Source organism: Stomoxys calcitrans, chromosome 4 (genome assembly GCF_963082655.1).
Source record: "Stomoxys calcitrans chromosome 4, idStoCalc2.1, whole genome shotgun sequence".
NCBI lineage: Eukaryota > Metazoa > Arthropoda > Insecta > Diptera > Muscidae > Stomoxys > Stomoxys calcitrans.
In genome coordinates this window covers 96,280,449-96,299,758 of record NC_081555.1, presented here as the reverse complement: position 1 = coordinate 96,299,758, position 19,310 = coordinate 96,280,449, and the positions used below count along the sequence as shown (strand labels likewise).

General features: G+C 38.8%; 1 protein-coding gene across 1 annotated transcript in view; it reads right to left on the bottom strand.

Annotated features, from left to right (window-relative positions):
* LOC106080990 (netrin-B) overlaps positions 1-19,310 on the bottom strand; it is a 581,740-nt gene that overhangs the window by 16,492 nt on the left and 545,938 nt on the right. The window contains exon 2 of the mRNA XM_013242649.2: positions 8,836-9,024. Within this exon, the coding sequence (XP_013098103.2) occupies positions 8,836-9,024 (189 nt within the window). The remainder of the gene's footprint in view (positions 1-8,835; positions 9,025-19,310) is intronic.

Sequence of the window (19,310 nt, the reverse complement as noted above, 5' to 3'; positions counted from 1 at the left end):
GTGTGCAATAATTCTTATCAATTTATATCGAGGTTCCTTATAGATCACCCTTTTGGATTAGTTTGTATATGGGTTCCCATCCAAAGGCGAGATATTGGCGCCTTTAAATAACATAAGAGTGTTTGCAGGTGGAGGTAGCGATCTTGGTCAAGCTCTTATAGGTGACAAAGCTCGTTCCTGTCCATATGACAGTTCGCTGCAGGAATGTGCCATAACATTCCATCGCTACCTCCACCTGCAAACACTCTTATGTGGTTACTACAACAACAGCAACAACGAAATCCATTGCAAATATACAAGAGGACATCCCCTCCGTGATGGTTGATAAAAAAAAGTTTCTGTTTCTTTACAAAAGTTTTCAACGTTGTTTTTCTAAAATCTGTTTCATTCTCAATGGCCTTTATTTACATGGAAAAAAGTTAATATTAATCTCTAATGATGTTTATCGCATAATACAACTTTTTTCACCGTGCATATCCACAATAAGGTAGCCATATATATATAGAGAAGCCTACTATGTATAGAACAAAATGAAACTTACAAATCTTTTAAAGATTCATATCGATGGCAAATGACCTGAATTTTCTCGGGCAGAAGTGACTAAAATGTTAGAAAAAGTATGGCATTATAAATGTGTTTGCTTTTCATCGAGATAAGTGAACAAACATTTGCTCTTGGATTTCTGTGTCAAGTACCAAACAGTTGAAATATTAATAGGACTGCAAGCGAAAAGGCAAGTACTTGTTGGGGGTGTTATGGGAGGTAGGGTTAATAATCTACACAAAAAAAAACTTTTGGAAGGGGGAAAAGCATATAGTTTTCTGGTTTTAAAATGCATAAAAATACTTGTTATGCCATATGAAGGGAAATGAATTGAAGTGCCATAAAGAAAAGGAAGGCAGTATGAAAACTTTGGCATTACGATGAATGAAATTTTGAAGCAGTCTACATCGGATTTTGTTCTGGACAACGAGCTCGCTTCCCTTGCAATCTCCCATATAAAATTGGCATGGAAATTCGAAGAGTTAAAAAGAAACAATTACCAAAATAAGTCGGGAATAAGAAACACAAATATGTCATGGGTTTTCAATATTTAAATAAATTCGGTGGTAATTGTTACCTTCGGGTATTCTTGTTACACTCTACACCACCATTGTGGTACAGGGTATTATAAGTTTGTGCATTTGTTTGCAACGCTAAGAAGGAGAAGAACTAGACCCATAAGTACACCGATCGACTCAGAATCAAATTCTGGTTCGATTAACCCATGCCCGTCTGTCCGTCCGTCCATTAGTCCTTCTATGAGTCCATGTATTCTTGCAATCAAGGTACAGGTCGTATTTGTTGTCCAATCATCACGAAATTTTGCACTTGTCTCTTATTTGACCCAAGGACAAACTCTATTGATTTTGGTAAAAATCGGTTCAGATTTAGATATAGCTCCCATGTATATGTATCGCCCGATTTGCACTTAAATGGCTGTAGTAACTACAATTTCCAACCGATCTGCCCAACATTTGGCACGGAGTGTTTTGTTAGTGATCTTAACATATTTGCAAGATTTCAATATAATCGGTTTAGATTTAGATATAGCGCCCATGTAAAGGGTGATTTTTTTGAGGTTAGGATTTTCATGCATTAGTATTTGACAGATCACGTGGGATTTCAGACATGGTGTCAAAGAGAAAGATGCTCAGTATGCTTTGACATTTCATCATGAATAGACTTACTAACGAGCAACGCTTGCAAATCATTGAATTTTATTACCAAAATCAGTGTTCGGTTCGAAATGTGTTCAAATTTTGACAAATTTTGTTCAGCGATGAGGCTCATTTCTGGTTGAATGGCTACGTAAATAAGCAAAATTGCCGCATTTGGAGTGAAGAGCAACCAGAAGCCGTTCAAGAACTGCCCATGCATCCCGAAAAATGCACTGTTTGGTGTGGTTTGTACGCTGGTGGAATCATTGGACCGTATTTTTTCAAAGATGCTGTTGGACGCAACGTTACGGTGAATGAACACATTTCGAACCGAACACTGATTTTGGTAATAAAATTCAATGATTTGCAAGCGTTGCTCGTTAGTAAGTCTATTCATGATGAAATGTCAAAGCATACTGAGCATCTTTCTCTTTGACACCATGTCTGAAATCCCACGTGATCTGTCAAATACTAATGCATGAAAATCCTAACCTCAAAAAAATCACCCTTTATATGCATCGCCCGATTTGCACTTAAATGGCCGTAGTAACTACAATTTCCAACCGATCTGCACACTATTTGGCACGGAGTGTTTTGTTACTGATTTTAACATATCTGCTATATTTCATCAAAATGAGTTCAGATTTAGATATAGCCCCCATGTATATGTATCGCCCGATTTGCACTGTAATGGCCGTAGGAACTACAATTTTCAAAAAATTTGCACAAAATTTAGTACAGAGTGTTTTGTTGCTGATCTTAACATATCTGCGAGATTTTATCAAAATCGGTTCAGATTTAGATATAGCTCCCATAAATGTATCGTAGCGCAGAGGTTAACATGTCCGTCTATGACGCTGAACGCCTGGCTTTGAATCCTGACGAGACCATCAGAAAAAATTTTCAGCGGTGGTTTTCCCCTCCTAATGCTGGAAACATTTGTGAGCTACTATGCCATGTAAAACTTCTCTCCAAAGAGGTATCACACTGCGACATGCCGTACGGACTCGGCTATAAAAAGGAGGCCCCTTATCATTGAGCTTAAACTTGAATCGGACTGCACTCATTGATGTGTGAGAAGTTTGCCCTGTTCCTTAGGTGAATGTTCATGGGCAAAGTTAGCAATTTGCAATATGTATCGCCTGATTTGCACTTACATGGCCGTAGTAACAACAATTTTCAAAGGATCTGTTCGAAAAAGTCGGTTCAAATTTAGATATGGCTCTCATATACATATATCTATTGTGGGAATTTATAATTGTAAGGTAGGTGTAGGGTATTATATAGTCGGCTCCGCCCAACTTTAGCCTATCCTTACTGGTTTACATTTGAGTGTTTGTCCTTGCATTTACGTTCAGTTAACACTGTTATTTGAATTTTTATACCCCCCACTATAGGATGGGTGGTATACTAATTTTGTCTTCCTGTTTGTAACACATCGAAATATTGATATTTATATTGTTGATCGTCTTGACAATCTATGTCGATTTAGCTCTGTCTGTCCGTCTTTGCACTTGAAATTTTGCACGCATACTTCCTTTATGTGTGAGAACGTTGGCATTGTAAATTGGCTATATCAGTCCATGTTTTGATATAGCTGCCATATAAACCGATCCTGCACCTTGACATCTTGAGCCTCCACAGGTCGCAACTCTTTAGCGATTTGGCTGAAATTTTGCACCAAGTATTTTATTTTTACTTCCAAACACTGTCCTAAGTATGGTTCAAATTGGTTCATTACCTGATATAGCTCCCATATAAACCGATCTCGGGTCTTGATTTCTTAACCTCTAGAGGGCGCAATTATTATCCAACTTGGCTGAAATTTTGCATGAAGTCTTTTGGTTTGATCATCAATAACTGTGCCCAGTATGGCCCAAAATCTGTTCATTACCTGATATTGATCCCATATAAATCAATCTCTGAACCAATCATTTCTTGAGCCGCTAGAGGGCGCAATTCTTAAACGATTTAGCTGAAATTAAGCATGAAGTGGTTTGACTTCCAACAACTGTGTCAAGTATAATCCCAATCGATTCATTACTTCGTATAGCTCCAATAGCAAAAAAAAAATCTTATCCATCATTCTTCGTGTGCCCATAAAGAAATATCGGCCAAAGAAGTTGATAAGTGTGATCCATGTTGGAGGTTGTGTAAGATTCGACCAAACTTAGCACGCTTTTTCTTGGTGTTCGACGTTAGAAACTTAACACGCAGGGCTGTATTTACAATTCATTGCAACTTAAAACTAAAAGGTATATTCAGAAGACAAAGAATGCATGGACAATGTCTAGTGAGGAAACACTAGAACTACCCGGGATATTCACCAACGGACAACGTGGCGCCAGAAGAGTTTACCACTGGAATGCATTCGTCGGAGGTTATTAGGGAAATTGTGTCTGAGCCGAAAATCCTTTGGGCGAAAGGAAGTTTCAACTCCTTTAAGTCGCCATATACCAGTGGGATTGCGGGACACAAAGGTTATTTTCATTCCGAAAGCAGGAAAATCTTACCACACGACCGCGAAAGATTTTCGTCTTATTAGTCTGTCATCCTTTATGCTGAAGACTCTTGAGAGGTTGATATAAACATATATTAGGACAAAGATCCCTGGAGATCGCCTGTCTCAGCAGCAGCATGCATATAATAAAGGCAAATCCACTGAAACAGCCTTTCGCGACCTAATCGGTTACATAGAGGATTCTCTCGATGCTAAGGAATGGTAGCATTTCTTGAAGGTCTTTTAATAATGTACTAAAAGATGCATTACGACAGGCTTGGGATCTGTGGATCAAAGAAGATAGGTCAGCAGAGGAACGAGAAGGTGTACTGTCTCCTCCACTTTGGAATATAGCCATTATCTCTGTAAGAAAAAGGTGTAAAAATGGTCACGTATGCTGATGACGTGGCAATTGCGGTTAGGGGAAATTTTCCCAGCACTCTAAGAGATATACTTCGGGAAACTCTACGTGCAACAGCGAAGTGGGTACCGAAAATGGTCTAGGCGTAAATCCGTGCAAGACAGAAGTAGTTCTTTTCAGCAGGAGATACAAGTTAAGTACAGCGGCACTTGTCTCCTTGGGAGGATTGAATGTTCCAATTACAGTAAAGGCAAAATACCTGGGTGTTTGGCTGGATAGGAAATTGAGCTTCAAATCCAAGATTTTTGAAAGTGCAAGAAAGGCAGCTCTTGCCCTATACATCTGCAAGAGAGCCTTTGGCAAAAGTTGGGCGTATAGACCACGCATCATGCATTGGGTATATACTGCAGTTATCAGACATATGATGCTATATGGTGTTGTGGCCTGGTGGACGGCGCTTTAAAAGTCCAACAACTATTCAATGGCCGACCGGATCCAAAGAATGGCTGTTTGTGGATCATAGCCGCACTGAGGGCGACATCATCTGATGCACTGAATTTAATGCTACATCCAATGCCTCTGGACATTGTGGTTAGACAAATTGCTACGACCTCCGCCGTGAGGCTAAGGGAGATTTCTCTTTGGTCATGTTGCTGCTACGGACACTGTTTTATCTTTGATACAATGACCGATGTTCCAGGAAGTGTGGATTACACCCTGCCCGATAGATAGAACCGATTGGAAGTACGATATCCCTGGTAACAGAAGTTACATAGACTTTTATACGGATGGTTCCAAACTAGACGACCAGGTGGGCTTTGGGGTTTACTCTTATGATCTAGAACTGGTCATATCGAAAAGGTTACCCACTTACAGTGTGTATCAAGCGGAGATCCTTGCCATTAAGGAAGTGATGGAATGGCTAAGATATAATGTCAAAACGACGATTGGCATACATATCCTCTCAGACAGTAAGGCAGCCATTATATCCCTAGAGAACGTATTTCTGAACCCAAAAACGGGCCTTGACTGTTGCAGATCTCTCGACGAGATGGTTGAACAGTTCAAAATTCACATGTTCTGGTTGCCGGGCCACAGATATATCCCAGGGAATTGTAAATAGGACGAGCTTGCGAGATTAGGAACTCCCCTACACATTCCAGGGATACTGGAATCTGTGGGTTTGTAAGCTAAGTTTTCATTACCAGGCCCGAAGGACAACAAATGATAGATGATCACAAAGAGGGTGCTGTGAGCATTCCAAACCTATGTGACCTAATCTAGACTTGAAGATGTCCACCGCTTGCTGTCACTGGCTAGAACAGACGTCTCAGTCATTGTGTCTGTCATGACAAGTAACTGTCTAATCGGAAAACATGTTGACAGGCTAAAGGATGCCAGTTACGACTATTGCGGAAGCTGTGAGGACATCGAAGAAGAAAAGGCTATAAAATACCTTCTGCGTGTGTGTCCCGCACTGGCAGTCAGAAGAAGTTCCACTTTAGGTTCTCACTTCTTTGTTGGGCTTTTTAAAGCGATCTGGATGGTTCAACGGTAAGAACTAGAAGGCATCATCTCCCTTCTTGTTCCTGTGGTATCACAATGGAAGAAAACGTCTAAGTGAGTCTGATGGCAGAATGCCTCTTAAACCTAACCAAACCTAAAACTAAAAGGGTGTCCACACGAATATGGCATATATTTCCTCCTACTTACCGGGTCTTACATGATTTGCTTTCCCGTAAGGCTCCCTTTTATGTAAACCTGTATCTTTAGCCAGTTTTTAGCTTAGAGGTACTCTTAAAATACATCTCCTTTTTTTTGGCTAAATGTACAAACAAGCACACATATCTATTTTTCAGATGGTAGTTATCAGAAAAAATCTATATTCAGGTCAAATTAACATTGATTTAACACCTACCAGATTATTAAGTGGAAACATGTTAAGGTCAAAAGCTAAAATGTTCGGAAAAAGTATTCCGTATAATTTTCTTGTGAAGGCATCAATATATTTTTTCTACGAATATTCCTTCAAGAATGTTGTGATAAATATAAAGCAAAGTTCTTTGTAATATGAAATATTTTCGAAACTCAATTTCCTCCTCCATACAATACAAATATTAAATGAATATTTGAGGGAAACGTAAAACCAAAATTTCTAAATAAAAATATCTGAAAGATTCATTGTTTGCCATCTAGCTAGCTATCGGTCACTGCAGGTATTGAGGCTTAAAAACCAGAAAAATTTCGGTGAAAACAAGTTTCGAGCAAACGAACACAGAATATGGACAAGAAACCCGCGAACGAATGAATGAATGAATGGGTTCAACTTTGGACAGAGAGTGTTGAATGATGGAAATGTGATGAATAGAACAGTGATGGTCACATCAACAACCACAAAATGATAGACAGAATGACCATTAGTCACTACGTCCATCAGCAGTCCCATCATTTATTTGATGTGCCGCATAGAAAGGACTTTTGTCAGAAGTCTGGAGTACGTGTTGGTTGAGTAGTGTGAGGTATTAGTTTGAGTATCTCTACACTGGCATTCGTTTGTTTATTCTTCATGTGGGATACTATTTTGGTTTTCCAATATTTGCTGAAATAAAATAGAAAATCTGAACGAAACAATTTCTATTAGATTGGAATTTAGCTAAAACGTATGGCTTCCACTGGATGTAGTGTATAGAAAAAAAAAATGAGAAAAACAAACAATGGCACAAGCAAAAGCGGGCTTAGTTCGGCCAGGCCGAATCTTTTCTACCTTCCACCATGGATCGCATGAGATAAGAATTGCTATGTTATTGGAGCTATATTAAGTTATGGTCGATTCCGACCATAATGGAGTTGCATGTTTAAGACCATAATGGAAGTCATTGTGTGAAATTTCAGCCAATTCGGGTATGAATTGCGACCTCTAGAGGCTCAAGAAGTGAAATCAGGTTATGAACCGATTTTGAATTTCCTTGGCACAGTTGTTGGAAGTCATAACGAATCACCTCATACCAAATTTCCGCCGTCTAGAGGCTCAACAAGTCTAGATCCGAGATCGGTTTATATGGCAAAAAAAGCAAATTTTGCCCATGAACATTCAACTAAGGAACAGGGGCAAATTTCTCGCTTATTAATGAGTGCTGTCCGATTCAAATTTTAAGCTCAATGATAAGGGGCCTCCTATTTAAAGACGAGTCCACAAGACGTGCCGCAGTGTGACACCTCTTTGCGGAGAAATTTTTACATGGCATAGTACCTCACAAATGTCGCCAGCATTAGGAGGGGATAAACACCGCTGAAAATTGCTTTTATAATGTTAACGCCAGGATTCGAACCCAGGCGTTCAGCGTCCTAGGCAAACATGCTAAGCTCTGCGCTACGGCAGAAACTAAAAAGGCATAATGGGAAATTTTTCATTTATAATATGGCCATTCATGATACAATAACTCCATGACACTGTGCCATGATAGTGGCTTTGTGAGTTGCTCGTATGAAAACTTTTATTGTTACCCCAATTTGGTAGCGAGAGATTATTGATTGGGAATGCCTTTTAAATCCACCTTAATGGCTTAAAGTTGTCTTTGCTTAGGGTCCCACTAACAGCAATGACTTTTTGTCCTGTTTCGTTTCCCCCCTCCAATCACTCACCCACACTCCCTGTTAAGCTTACTATGAATTTTGTTAGCTGGTTGTTTCCATTGTAGTTGGGAAATTCGATTTACCATGACGAAAGTTATGGCTAACAGATTATTTAGTGGATATAAAACAGAAACTTTTCTTTTGATATGAAATAATGGTGAGTGAGTTTGGTTCGATGGTATCGCGAAACATTGTGAAGGGGCAAAGAAACGGATGATGATTTTAAGGGTGGCACTGCGACAAAATTCAAGTACACGTTTCCGCCAACTAATGATGATGTTGTGGTATTCCCTGGGTAAAATCACCTTTGACTTGACAAAGTAAAAATGCTTCTATTATGGGTGTGAGGAAAATAGTTGGTGTACAGCTAAATAATTGTTTGCAGGGTGTGTTACTCGACTGGCAAAAAATATTTATTTAATTTGACTTGATGTCAATTTTCCCCACTTTACTTTCTATTTTGGTGTATTTTTTTCTTTCTGTGGTGTAATTGTTGTAGATTTGTGCTTTATTTTTGGTCAGTCACCAGTTTTTTTTTTTGTGTTCAATTCGATTGGGGTAGACACTGAGAGAGCTTTTTGGTTATTTTTTGTTTTGTTGAAATTGAAAAATAAAGTAAGAGAAAAGGCCATTCAACTTACGTTTACACACTTTACGATGATTGAGCGGTTTGGTATTGTCCCGGTAATATCCTTCTCGACAGTAATGACAGTATCGGCCTGTGGTATCATGTTGACAATTGTAGCAAACTCCGCCCGACACACGACCCGATAGTTTGTAGAGCTCCAAATTGAAACGGCAACGACGGGCATGACCATTACATTGACACACTGTAACGAAAAAGTCATAGAAAGGGGAAAGTTAACAATTAATTGCGAATGACTTGATATATGAAGATAAAGGATAAGTTTTTGTGTTATAAAAAGGAAGTTAAGAAAACAATTGAACAGCCAATGTTCATTACCAGCAAAAACGTGTGGGGGATACCCACCGCCATGGATATATTCATCATTCTGTTTTACTATAAACCCACTACCATATCCATAGTTATATCTAAAAAAAGGCTAGTCTGGATCATCAATCAGGTCCCCAGAACTCTTATACAAGTCACAGTTTCAGCGAAATCAGGCAATAAATCCGCTTTTTGTGGGCTTAAGACCCCAAGTTGGAAGATCGGCCTATGTGACAGCTATATGTCAATATAGTCTGATCTGGATCATATTCTAGTTGAATGGCGGGAGGCCTAATACAAGTCACTGTGTCAAATTCCAGCGAAATTTGATAATAAATACGTCTTTTACGAGACTATGAAAGCAGATCGCTTTCATCTGAATCATATTTAGGTCGGGTGTCAGAAGGCTTAGAATAACTCACTTCTCAAGTGTCAACCAAATCGGGTTATAAATGAAGCTTTTATGGGCTTCAGACCCTTAATCAGCAGATCGGTCTATATGGCAGCTGAATCATATTTGGGTCGAATGTCGTGAGGCTTAAAACAATTCACTATTACAAATTTCAGCGCAATCGGGTAATATATAAAGCTTTAATGGGCAGGATCGGTCTATATGGCAGGATCGGTCTATATGGCAGGATCGGTCTATATGGCAGAAATAGTTTAATATAGTCCGATCTAAACCGTATTTGACTCGGATGTCGGGAGACTTAAAATAACTCTCTCTTCAGATTTTACTTTTTGAAGGCTGTAGCGTGTTTACAACAGACGGACGGGCATACGGACCGATACACGGACATCGTTAAATCGCCTTAGAACTTAACGAGGATCCAAAATATATATATAGGGTCAGATATTAAAAAAATGATTGCTAGTAGAAGTGATGATAGTTGACCCTCCTCACCCTATCCAAAAAAGGGTTTTGTGTAAGACCACTTAACTCAACAAACAAGCTTTGAATCAACAAGTAAAAGCATGCTAAAATCGGCAGGGCTGAATATTGGGTACTCACAACCATTGCGCTTATTAACTGCATTTGTATTTGAATTATTTTGGTCGCAAGAACTCATATCGGAATATCGGTACTTAGTTTAAGTCTCTGTTCCAAATTTTAGCCAAATCGGATGAAAATTGAGGCTTCTGGGGATCGATTTATATGGGGACCTTATTTAAAACTGAACCGATATGGCCCATTTGCAATCCCCAATGAACAACATCAATAAGAAGTATCTGTCCAAAATTTCAAGCAGCTAGAGTGCCAGCCTCAGAGAAGGCGTTAATAACCCTCCAACAATCCAAGACCTTCCCCAAGCTTACCTTCATGGTTCTATATAACTATAACACCAACCTTCATGGTGTTATAGCCTTGATGGGCAACTTACTGTCCGCAAAGATGTTCGCATTCGACATGCTCGCTTTAATACCATTCACGCATTCCTTGATCGTCTAGATCTCCGCCTGCAGGACCTTTTTATTGTAAGGCAGTCGAAAATATACACCATTTCCAGGTGATATTACCAGAGATCCGTCAATCCGGAACAGTGCTTGTTCTCTTCGACCCACCTAAGCTCAGGCAACATATTTTCTGAATCTGTTGTAAAAGCCTTCCCAAGAAGGACATAACTTTTTCTCAATTGCCTTCCACCAAACTGCAAATGCAAATTTGCCCATGAACATTCCAATGAGTGCTGTCCGAGTAAAGCTTAAGCTCAATGATAAGGGACCTCCTTTTTATAGCCGAGTCCAAACGGCGTGCCGCAGTACAACACCTCTGTGGGGAGAAGTTTTTACATGGCTTCTATGCTTGGCAAGGCATACCTTACAAATGTCTCGCCAGGATTCGAACCCTGCCATTCAGCGTCATAGATGGATATGCTTACCTCTGCGCTACGGTGGCCTCCACCAAACTATCGAGATGTAAGTTAGTAAAGTTCTAATCACGCTCTTGTATTTCCAGCAAATTATCCTTGGATTCAGACGCCATTCAAATCAAGAGCCCTCATACATAGATCCCAACATTTGTACGGCTTCTCAGAACTCTCCTAAACAATTCTACATCCCAGAATTTGCCTTTGTCGGATATTGAAATTGTTCTGATATGGAAACCTGGCGCCTCGAACTGGTCCAGCTCCGTGTTGTTGGTAAACAGGCAAATTTCAGTTTTGTGTACATCATCTGTACAGAGCCTAGTCAAGGTCGGTTTCCACCGAGCTTCCTTTGACATAGAGATGTTGCATCTACAATACGCTTCATGGTTTGAGTAGAAAGGATGTAAGACTTATAGCTCTATCGGTCTTTGGTATAGCATAGCTTGCCCTGCCGAGCTTGACTAAAAATACCACACTTGCCTCTTGCCACACTTGCCTTCTGATGGTCTCGCCAGAATTCGAACCCAGGCGTTCAGCGTCATAGCGGATATGCTAATCTCTGCGCTACGGTGGCCTTCCTTCTGTAGTAATGCATGGAGTATTCTATCAGGTTCTGGTGGCTAAATGGTTGAAAGCTCCCTAGGGCTTCCTTTACCATACCTAAGTTAGTAATGATGAGCCTTCGATCAACATCAATGTTCATGGATTGGAGAACATATACCTCTATAAACTTCTAACGATCGAAAAAGGTCGCCTGTAGGCCAGAAAAGAACTTTTAGCTAGACAGGGTCGCCATAGGTCACTAACTACTAAATTTCCAACGAACATTCCATTAAGGAACATTTCGTTAAGGAGTGCAGCTCGATTAATGTTTAGGTTAAATGATAAGGGGCCTTTTTAATGCCGAGTCCGAAGGGCTTGTCGCATAGCGACACCACTTGGTAGAGACCCAGCACGGGATAGCTATGAGCACCACACAGGCTGCAACGTTGTGTTCCAATCTGTGTAGTGTTCATTGACGTCACGAGAAGCTTAGTTGCAAGGTACCGGGCGCATTCACAGGTTGCGGATAGTGGAATGCTCTATACGAAGTAGCTGCAAAGGCCGTCGAGGTATTTAGCGGAGATCTCATTGAGAGACCGGGCGGCACCGGCTCTTGCAGAAATGCTGAGTGCCTATGGTGCTCGATACGACCAGGCGAGTTATTTATATAACAAATGGCCTTTGGACCGGAACGAGCTTGCTCAGTTACAGGAGCTTGACGAAGATCGCCACCTCCACATGAAAATGTGGCTACAACAACAAATTGGAAGAGAAGTTTCAATAGGGCAGGATACCTTACAAATGTAGCCAGCACTGTTAAAGGGTTAACCACCGCTGAAAATTTTTCTGATGTTCGCGCCGTGATTTGAACCCAGGCGCTTGGCGTTATAGGTGGACATGCTAACCTATGCGCCACGGTGGCCTCTCGCGACAAAAAGTCGACTATAGGCTAGAAACTATCGTAAAAGGTCGTCCGGTTGTCAGAAGAACAGCGCAAAATATCGAAAGTAACTGTAACGAAAAGCAACTGGAAAATGTTGACTAAAGACGACCAAGAACGATCGCCTTGAGGCTATAGAAGACCGTAAATAGTCATCTATGTCATGGATTTCAAATTACCGTTAAGGGTCATCTATACCCTGTAGATGACATAAATGGCAGCTTATGGGCTATTAAGACAGACATAGGCGTCCATAAACTAAAACCTACCTTTAAATGACGCCAATATTGGCTATATGCGATCGTAAAAGGACTGTAGATAGGTCACACATAGGATAAAAACGACTGCAAAAACACGACTATAGGCTAGAAACTATCGTAAAAGGTCATCCGGTTGTCGGAAGGACAGCGAAAAGCAAATGTTACGAAAAGCATCTGCAAAATATGGACTATAAACACGCGTGAATGGTCGTCTTGAGGCTATAGACGATCGTGATTACTCATCTGTCATAGGTTTGAAATAACCGTTAAGGGTAATCTATAAGCTGTCGATGGCATAAATGGCAGCTTATGGGCTATAAAGACAGACATGGCCGTCAATAGGCTTAATGTTAGGTTAGAGTGGCAGTCCTTTACAGACTTACTTAGACAATTTTAAGTCCATTGTGATAGCACATTAGGGACACACCAAGCTTCCGGCGGAAATCGACGGACCCACGACCCCTGCACTGGTAATCCAAGCACGCTACCAACTCGGCTACCGGGGCGTCCGTCAATAGACTAAAACCTACCTTAAAAAGACCCCAATGGGATATTGGCTATAGACGATCGTGAAAGGACTGCAGTCTCCTATAGACTATGGAAAAACGTAAAATATCACCTATAAATGCTATAAAAGACATTAAAAAGTCCCGTAAAGGCAATACAAACGAATGTAAAAGCCTGCGTATTGGTTAGAAACTACCTCTATAAACGTTGGTAAAAGGATCGTGAAGGGTTAAACCTCCCCAGAAGGTTGCCTTTAAGCTAGAAAAGACCGACTAGCGGTAATAGAAGACCTTATACTATAGCCGGTATATAAGGTCTTCTATAACCGCTAGTCAGTCTTTTCTAGCTTACAGGCAACATTCTGGGGTCGTTCAACCCTTCACGATCCTTTCTTGCCTAAAGGTCGTTTATAGCCTGCAGACAACAGTTTACTATCATTTATAGCCGTAGTTTCTAACCTTAAAGTAGCCTATTAAGTTCGATTGTATAGCCTTTAAGGGACTTTTTAATGTCGTACAACATTCGTAAAACATAGTCTGCAGGTTAAAAACGAAGGTAAAGGTTTCGGAACCTGTATCACAATACACAATATTACATTTAGTATTGTATGTTCAAAAAATATTTATGAATGAATAAAAACTCCTTTCCTCACACCATTGCCTTCACGGCTTATAATTCCTAATGCCAATAATATTTGATTAACCACTGGCGATAATGTATTCAAAATCATTATATAAGTTTTAACTGTCTAGTCTCCTTAAGGCGGCTTTACGGCAAAACACCTATTAATCCTTTGCACAGTGACCATCACTTATAATTACCTTTCTTAAACTCGGCAGCGTTTTATCTGCCCTTTGCATGGCATTACTTTTTAATCTTCTTAAATATTAACCACTTAGTTTCTTTCTCTCACTCTCTTGAGCAGGTAAATCAGCGAGATATTTACTGCAACATCCTTTAAGTAGAAAACTAATCAGTTAAATTGAATAGAAAAGACGCGCCATAATAATGAATTTAATCCGCTCACAAGGCATATTGAAAAAGTAGCATCATAAGCACTTTAAATTACAATGCTCTTTACTGGCTCCCTTGCAATAGCCTTTAGTGGCTCCCCTGCTATCGCCGTTAGTGGCTCCCCTCATACTCCACCATACCAAGTCCTAATACCAAGTCCTTCGGGCCTTTTCACATAATTAATAATGCAAAATTATACTGGCTTTGAAGGAAAGCCATCAATATTCTGATGGAAGTTTCAATGTTGATAGGAATCATGCTGAAAGGGACACCAAAAAGTCCAGAATGAAAACAAAAAAGAGAGAAAAATAAATTTAATATTCTTTTTCTTAGAACAGTGGATATTCGGATGTTTTTTTTTTTCATGCTGCAGCCATGGCTTGTTTAAGTTTTTGTCCTGAACAAAAAGCAAACTGTATAATTCTCCCTTTTTTGGCCTTTGAAAATCCCATAATTTCGGAGTAACTGGTGAAGATTTAAAAGTTTCTCTTTCGATTTGATTAACAGCACTTGTCACAATATTGCAACTGGGAGTGCAAAGGCGGCAAAAAAGAATGGTTGATAAATTTTTAAGGGGTCGCTTCAACCATAAGTTGGAAAAAATTGTTTTTCATAAAAACAATCTTAGAAAAAAACAAAATTTTCTATTGAATACAATTTGCTATAGAAATATATTTTTACAAAATTTCCTAAAGCAAGTAAATTTTAAACAAAACAAGTAAAAACTTTTTAAATTCGACCGGGCCGAAATTTGGACACCCCCAACCTTTGATATATTTACTATTCTACTTGATTATAACTCTACTATATCTACGAGTATATGAATATCCAATTATGGACTGTTCTGGATTATATTTGATTCAGGTGCCGAAAAGCTTTATACAAATCAGAGTTTCAAATTTAAGAGTAATCAGGTAATAAAAGACCTTCTAATGGGCTTAAGACCTTAAATCGGCGGAACAGTTTATACAAGCTCTATATCTATATATGGTCTAATGTGGACCATACTTCCGCGAAATCGGATAATAAATGCACCTTTTATGGTGCATTTTAAGATCATAAATCGGAAGATCGATCTACAATATATGGCAGATATATCAAAATATGGTCAGATCTGGAAAATATTTAATTCGAATGTCGGCGGGCCTAATAAATCACACTGTTTCAAGTTTCAGCAAAATCCGGCAAGTAATGCGGTTTTCAAGGGCTTAAGACCCTGAATAGGCAGATCGGTCTTAATGGCAAATATATCTAAATGTGGCACGACCTGGACCATATTTGCTTCAGATATCGACGGGGGTAATAAAATTCTCTTTTCAGAGGTTTAGCGAAATCGAGTAATAAATGCGTCTTTTACGGGCTATAGAGCCTTAATATGCATATCATTCTATATGACAGCTATTTATATGTAAATAAAGCCCGATATGAATCATACTCAGTTCCTATATTGGGGACCCTACTACAACTCGCCCTTCCCAATTTCAAAGAAATTGGAAAACTAATGAGCTTGCCATGGGCATAAGACCTTAAATAGGCAAATCGGCAACTATAACCAAATATATTCCGATATAAGAGGTCCCAATTGAGAGGAAATATGAACCGACTGGGGCAAAACTTGGTTTGACTGTTGGAGACCAAAGTGGAATTCATTGTGCACAATTTCAGCGAAATTGGATAAGAATTATACCCTTTAGTGGCTCAAGAAATTAAATTGGGAGATCTGTTTATATGGGAGCTATATCAGGTTATGGACCAATTCAGGCTATATTCGACAAGCATGTTAAAGGTCATACAAAAAGTCATTGTGGAAAATTTCAGGCAAATCGGATAAAAATTGCTTCCTCTAGAGGCTCAAGAACTACAATCGAGAAATCGGTTTACATTGAAGCTATATCGAATTGTGAACCGATTTGGGCCATACTTGGCGCATCCTGTAAAATTTCAGCCAAATATAATGATAATTGCTGCCTCTAGAGGCTCACGAAGTCCAGATCCGAAATCGGATTTTATGGAAGCTATAACAGGTTATGAGCCGAATTGGACCGTACTTAGCAGAGTTGTTGAAAATCAACATAAAACGCTTGGTGCAAAATTTCAGCCAAATCGGTTTAGAATTGCGCCCTCTAGCGGCTCAAGAAATCAAGATCCGATATCGGGTTATATGACAGCTATACCAAAGCATGGACCGATTTGGCTCATTTACAATCCCAACCGATCTGCACTTATATGAAGTGTTTATGCACCTAGTTTCAAGTTTCAAGCACCTAGCTCAACTCTTTCGAAAGTTAGCGATCTTTCTACAAACAGACGGACGGACGGACATGGCTAATTCTTCTTATAGTAGTAGTATCACTTTATTTCTTCTTAATAATTGGTACAATTCAAAATTTTCTTAAATATAAATGTAATTTTAATTACAATTGGGCAAAACAAAAAAATAAAGTGGATTCACGACTATGACATTATGTCGTCAGTCGGTAAAAATATGTACATTTACTTATATGTTAAAGAGAGCATATATTCTTGTTTCTTGTTTGTTTGGCTTTTTCGTTATGTTTTGTTTTAATTGTATTCATTAAGTATAAGTTTTCGATATCTAAGCGCCGATATAAGATAAGACACTAATTTTTTCCAATCAGCCCCATCATGTCCATCTAGTATTGATACGATTTCGTGTTGTTGAAGGTGGGGTTTACCAAATATTTGTATTCTAATTTCTCTGAGAATTGGACAGTTACCGAGAAAGTGCTGAAGTGTTTCCTTTTCATTTATATTGCAAATAGTACAGTTGTTGTTTTCATCTGTGCCTGATATATAACGATTTCCACTAAGACAAATTAGGTCGCACCTTGCTTTAAAAATCCAGGAGATTTCTTGTCTGTTGAAATTACCATTGAAATAACATGTGCCTCGTGTTAGATCTAAGTGTTTATAGATACGTGAGTTACTTTGCCGTGCTCTACGCAAATCCTTTGTTCTGTTATTGGTTGCTACACGTTCTATAAGAGCCGCTTCCATAAATTTCCAGACATTTGGTGAAATATTTTCCTCTATTGTCTGCATATCCAGTTCGGTTAATAAATCATTTAAGGATCTAACCCAAAATAGCTGTTTCCGAATTATTATTTTACTTAATTGACACGGTAACCTTTCTTGGTTATATTGAAACAATGTCCTCCAAATATAATTTAAGTGCAGTTTAAGTGTATAAATGTGGCCAGCATCAAGACCTGTTTCAATTGAAATAGCGTAGTTTGGTGTTGATTCAGGTAATCTCAGAACACGTTTTAGAAAAAATCGTTGTAGTTTATCTACTTCGTCAAAATGTAAATGGCCCCACACTTGCGCAGCATATGATTGGATTGCCCTGCACACAGCTTGATACATGTTCCACTTTTGGGCCAAGGGCACCTCATCTTTATTTATAAAATTCTTCCATGTGACGTTTATGGCACTCTTCGATTGGCTATTTCGATTTTGTATATGTTTTAAAAAGGACATTTGTGGCGTTACAATTACTCCAAGGTAGTTATATTGTGAAACTATCTCAATTTGTTCTCCTTTAAAAACCCATTTTTCTTGTTCGGCTAATCTGCCTCCTTTTCGAAATACAATTATCTTCGACTTTGCCATGTTGACCGTTAAATTCCATTTAGAGCAATACTTTTCTAAATTCGTTATCATAAGTTGAAGTATCTGTTTATCCTCAGCCAAAATAACGATATCGTCGGCGTATAGCAATAATCTTATATTCAAGCCCTCTATATACAAGCCACCTTTTAAAAAATCATGGAGGTCATTGAGATATAACGCGAAAAGCAGCGGGGATAACAGACAGCCTTGTTTCACGCCCGATAATGTATCAAAATATTCAGATATTTCCTCACCTGCCCAAACTGCTGATTTTGTGTTTTTATAAATGCTTTCTACCATTTTAACAAATTTATAGGAAATACCAAGTTCATGTAGTTTATAAATTAGTAGACTTCGACTGACATTATCAAATGCAGCCTTGAAGTCAACGAAGAAGGCATATACTTTCTTTTTTTCTGCCATCTTGATATTAACTATTGCAGCAAGGTTATAAATGTTGTCTGCGGCTGAATAATTTCTGCGAAATCCAGCCTGATATTCCAGCAGTAACTTTCGTGTTTCAATCCAGGTAATAAGCCTTTCATTGAGGATTCCCATGAAGATTTTAGCAACGCAGTTCATAAAGGAGATTCCTCTATAATTCGAAACATCACTAAGACAACCTTTTTTGTGGATCGGGAATATTATGGTCTTTATAAATGTATCTTCCACATCTGCATTTTCATACACTTTGTTGTATCCACGAGCTAATTCCGATAGAAACCCTTCAGTGGCGTGTATGAAAAATTCATACGGAATTCTGTCCTCCCCTGGCGCTTTGTGCAGTTTAACATTTTGTAGCATATCTTTAACTTCGTCCACTGTAATTTCCATATCCAACAAGTGGTCTGTTGCTAGCATTGGGGCATATAGTATTGGTAATGAAGTCTGCTCAGGATTCAAAAGCCGTATGAAGTAGTCTTTTAACATGTCGACTGAGATTTTATGACTTATTTTAAGCTCTTGATTATTTATTTCTTTTACTAGCTTCCACCATTCTTTGCCATTTTTAATATTGTTAATTTTTTCATTAATGAGACAAAAGTACCTACGTTTGCTCATCTCACATACTTCTTTGTACTTCTTTTTTGCGCTTAAGTATTTTTGCTTCTGTATTTCATTGTTATTTTTTCTAAATTTGCGCAAGTTTTCAAAAACCTTTCTTCTGGCCCAATGACATGTTTCATTGAACCATTTCATCTTTGGTGTGAATTTTGACGTGATTGTCGCTTCTGATGATGCTGTTATAACTCCAGTCAAATCTTTTAGACATATTCTTTCATTGTTTTCCAGAATAGTTTGCAAATTTCTATTAAGCTTGCTCTGGTAAATATATTTATCTGCATCCTTCCAGTGCAATTTAGGTAATAATTTCAACTTTTTTTCAGCATTATTCGGC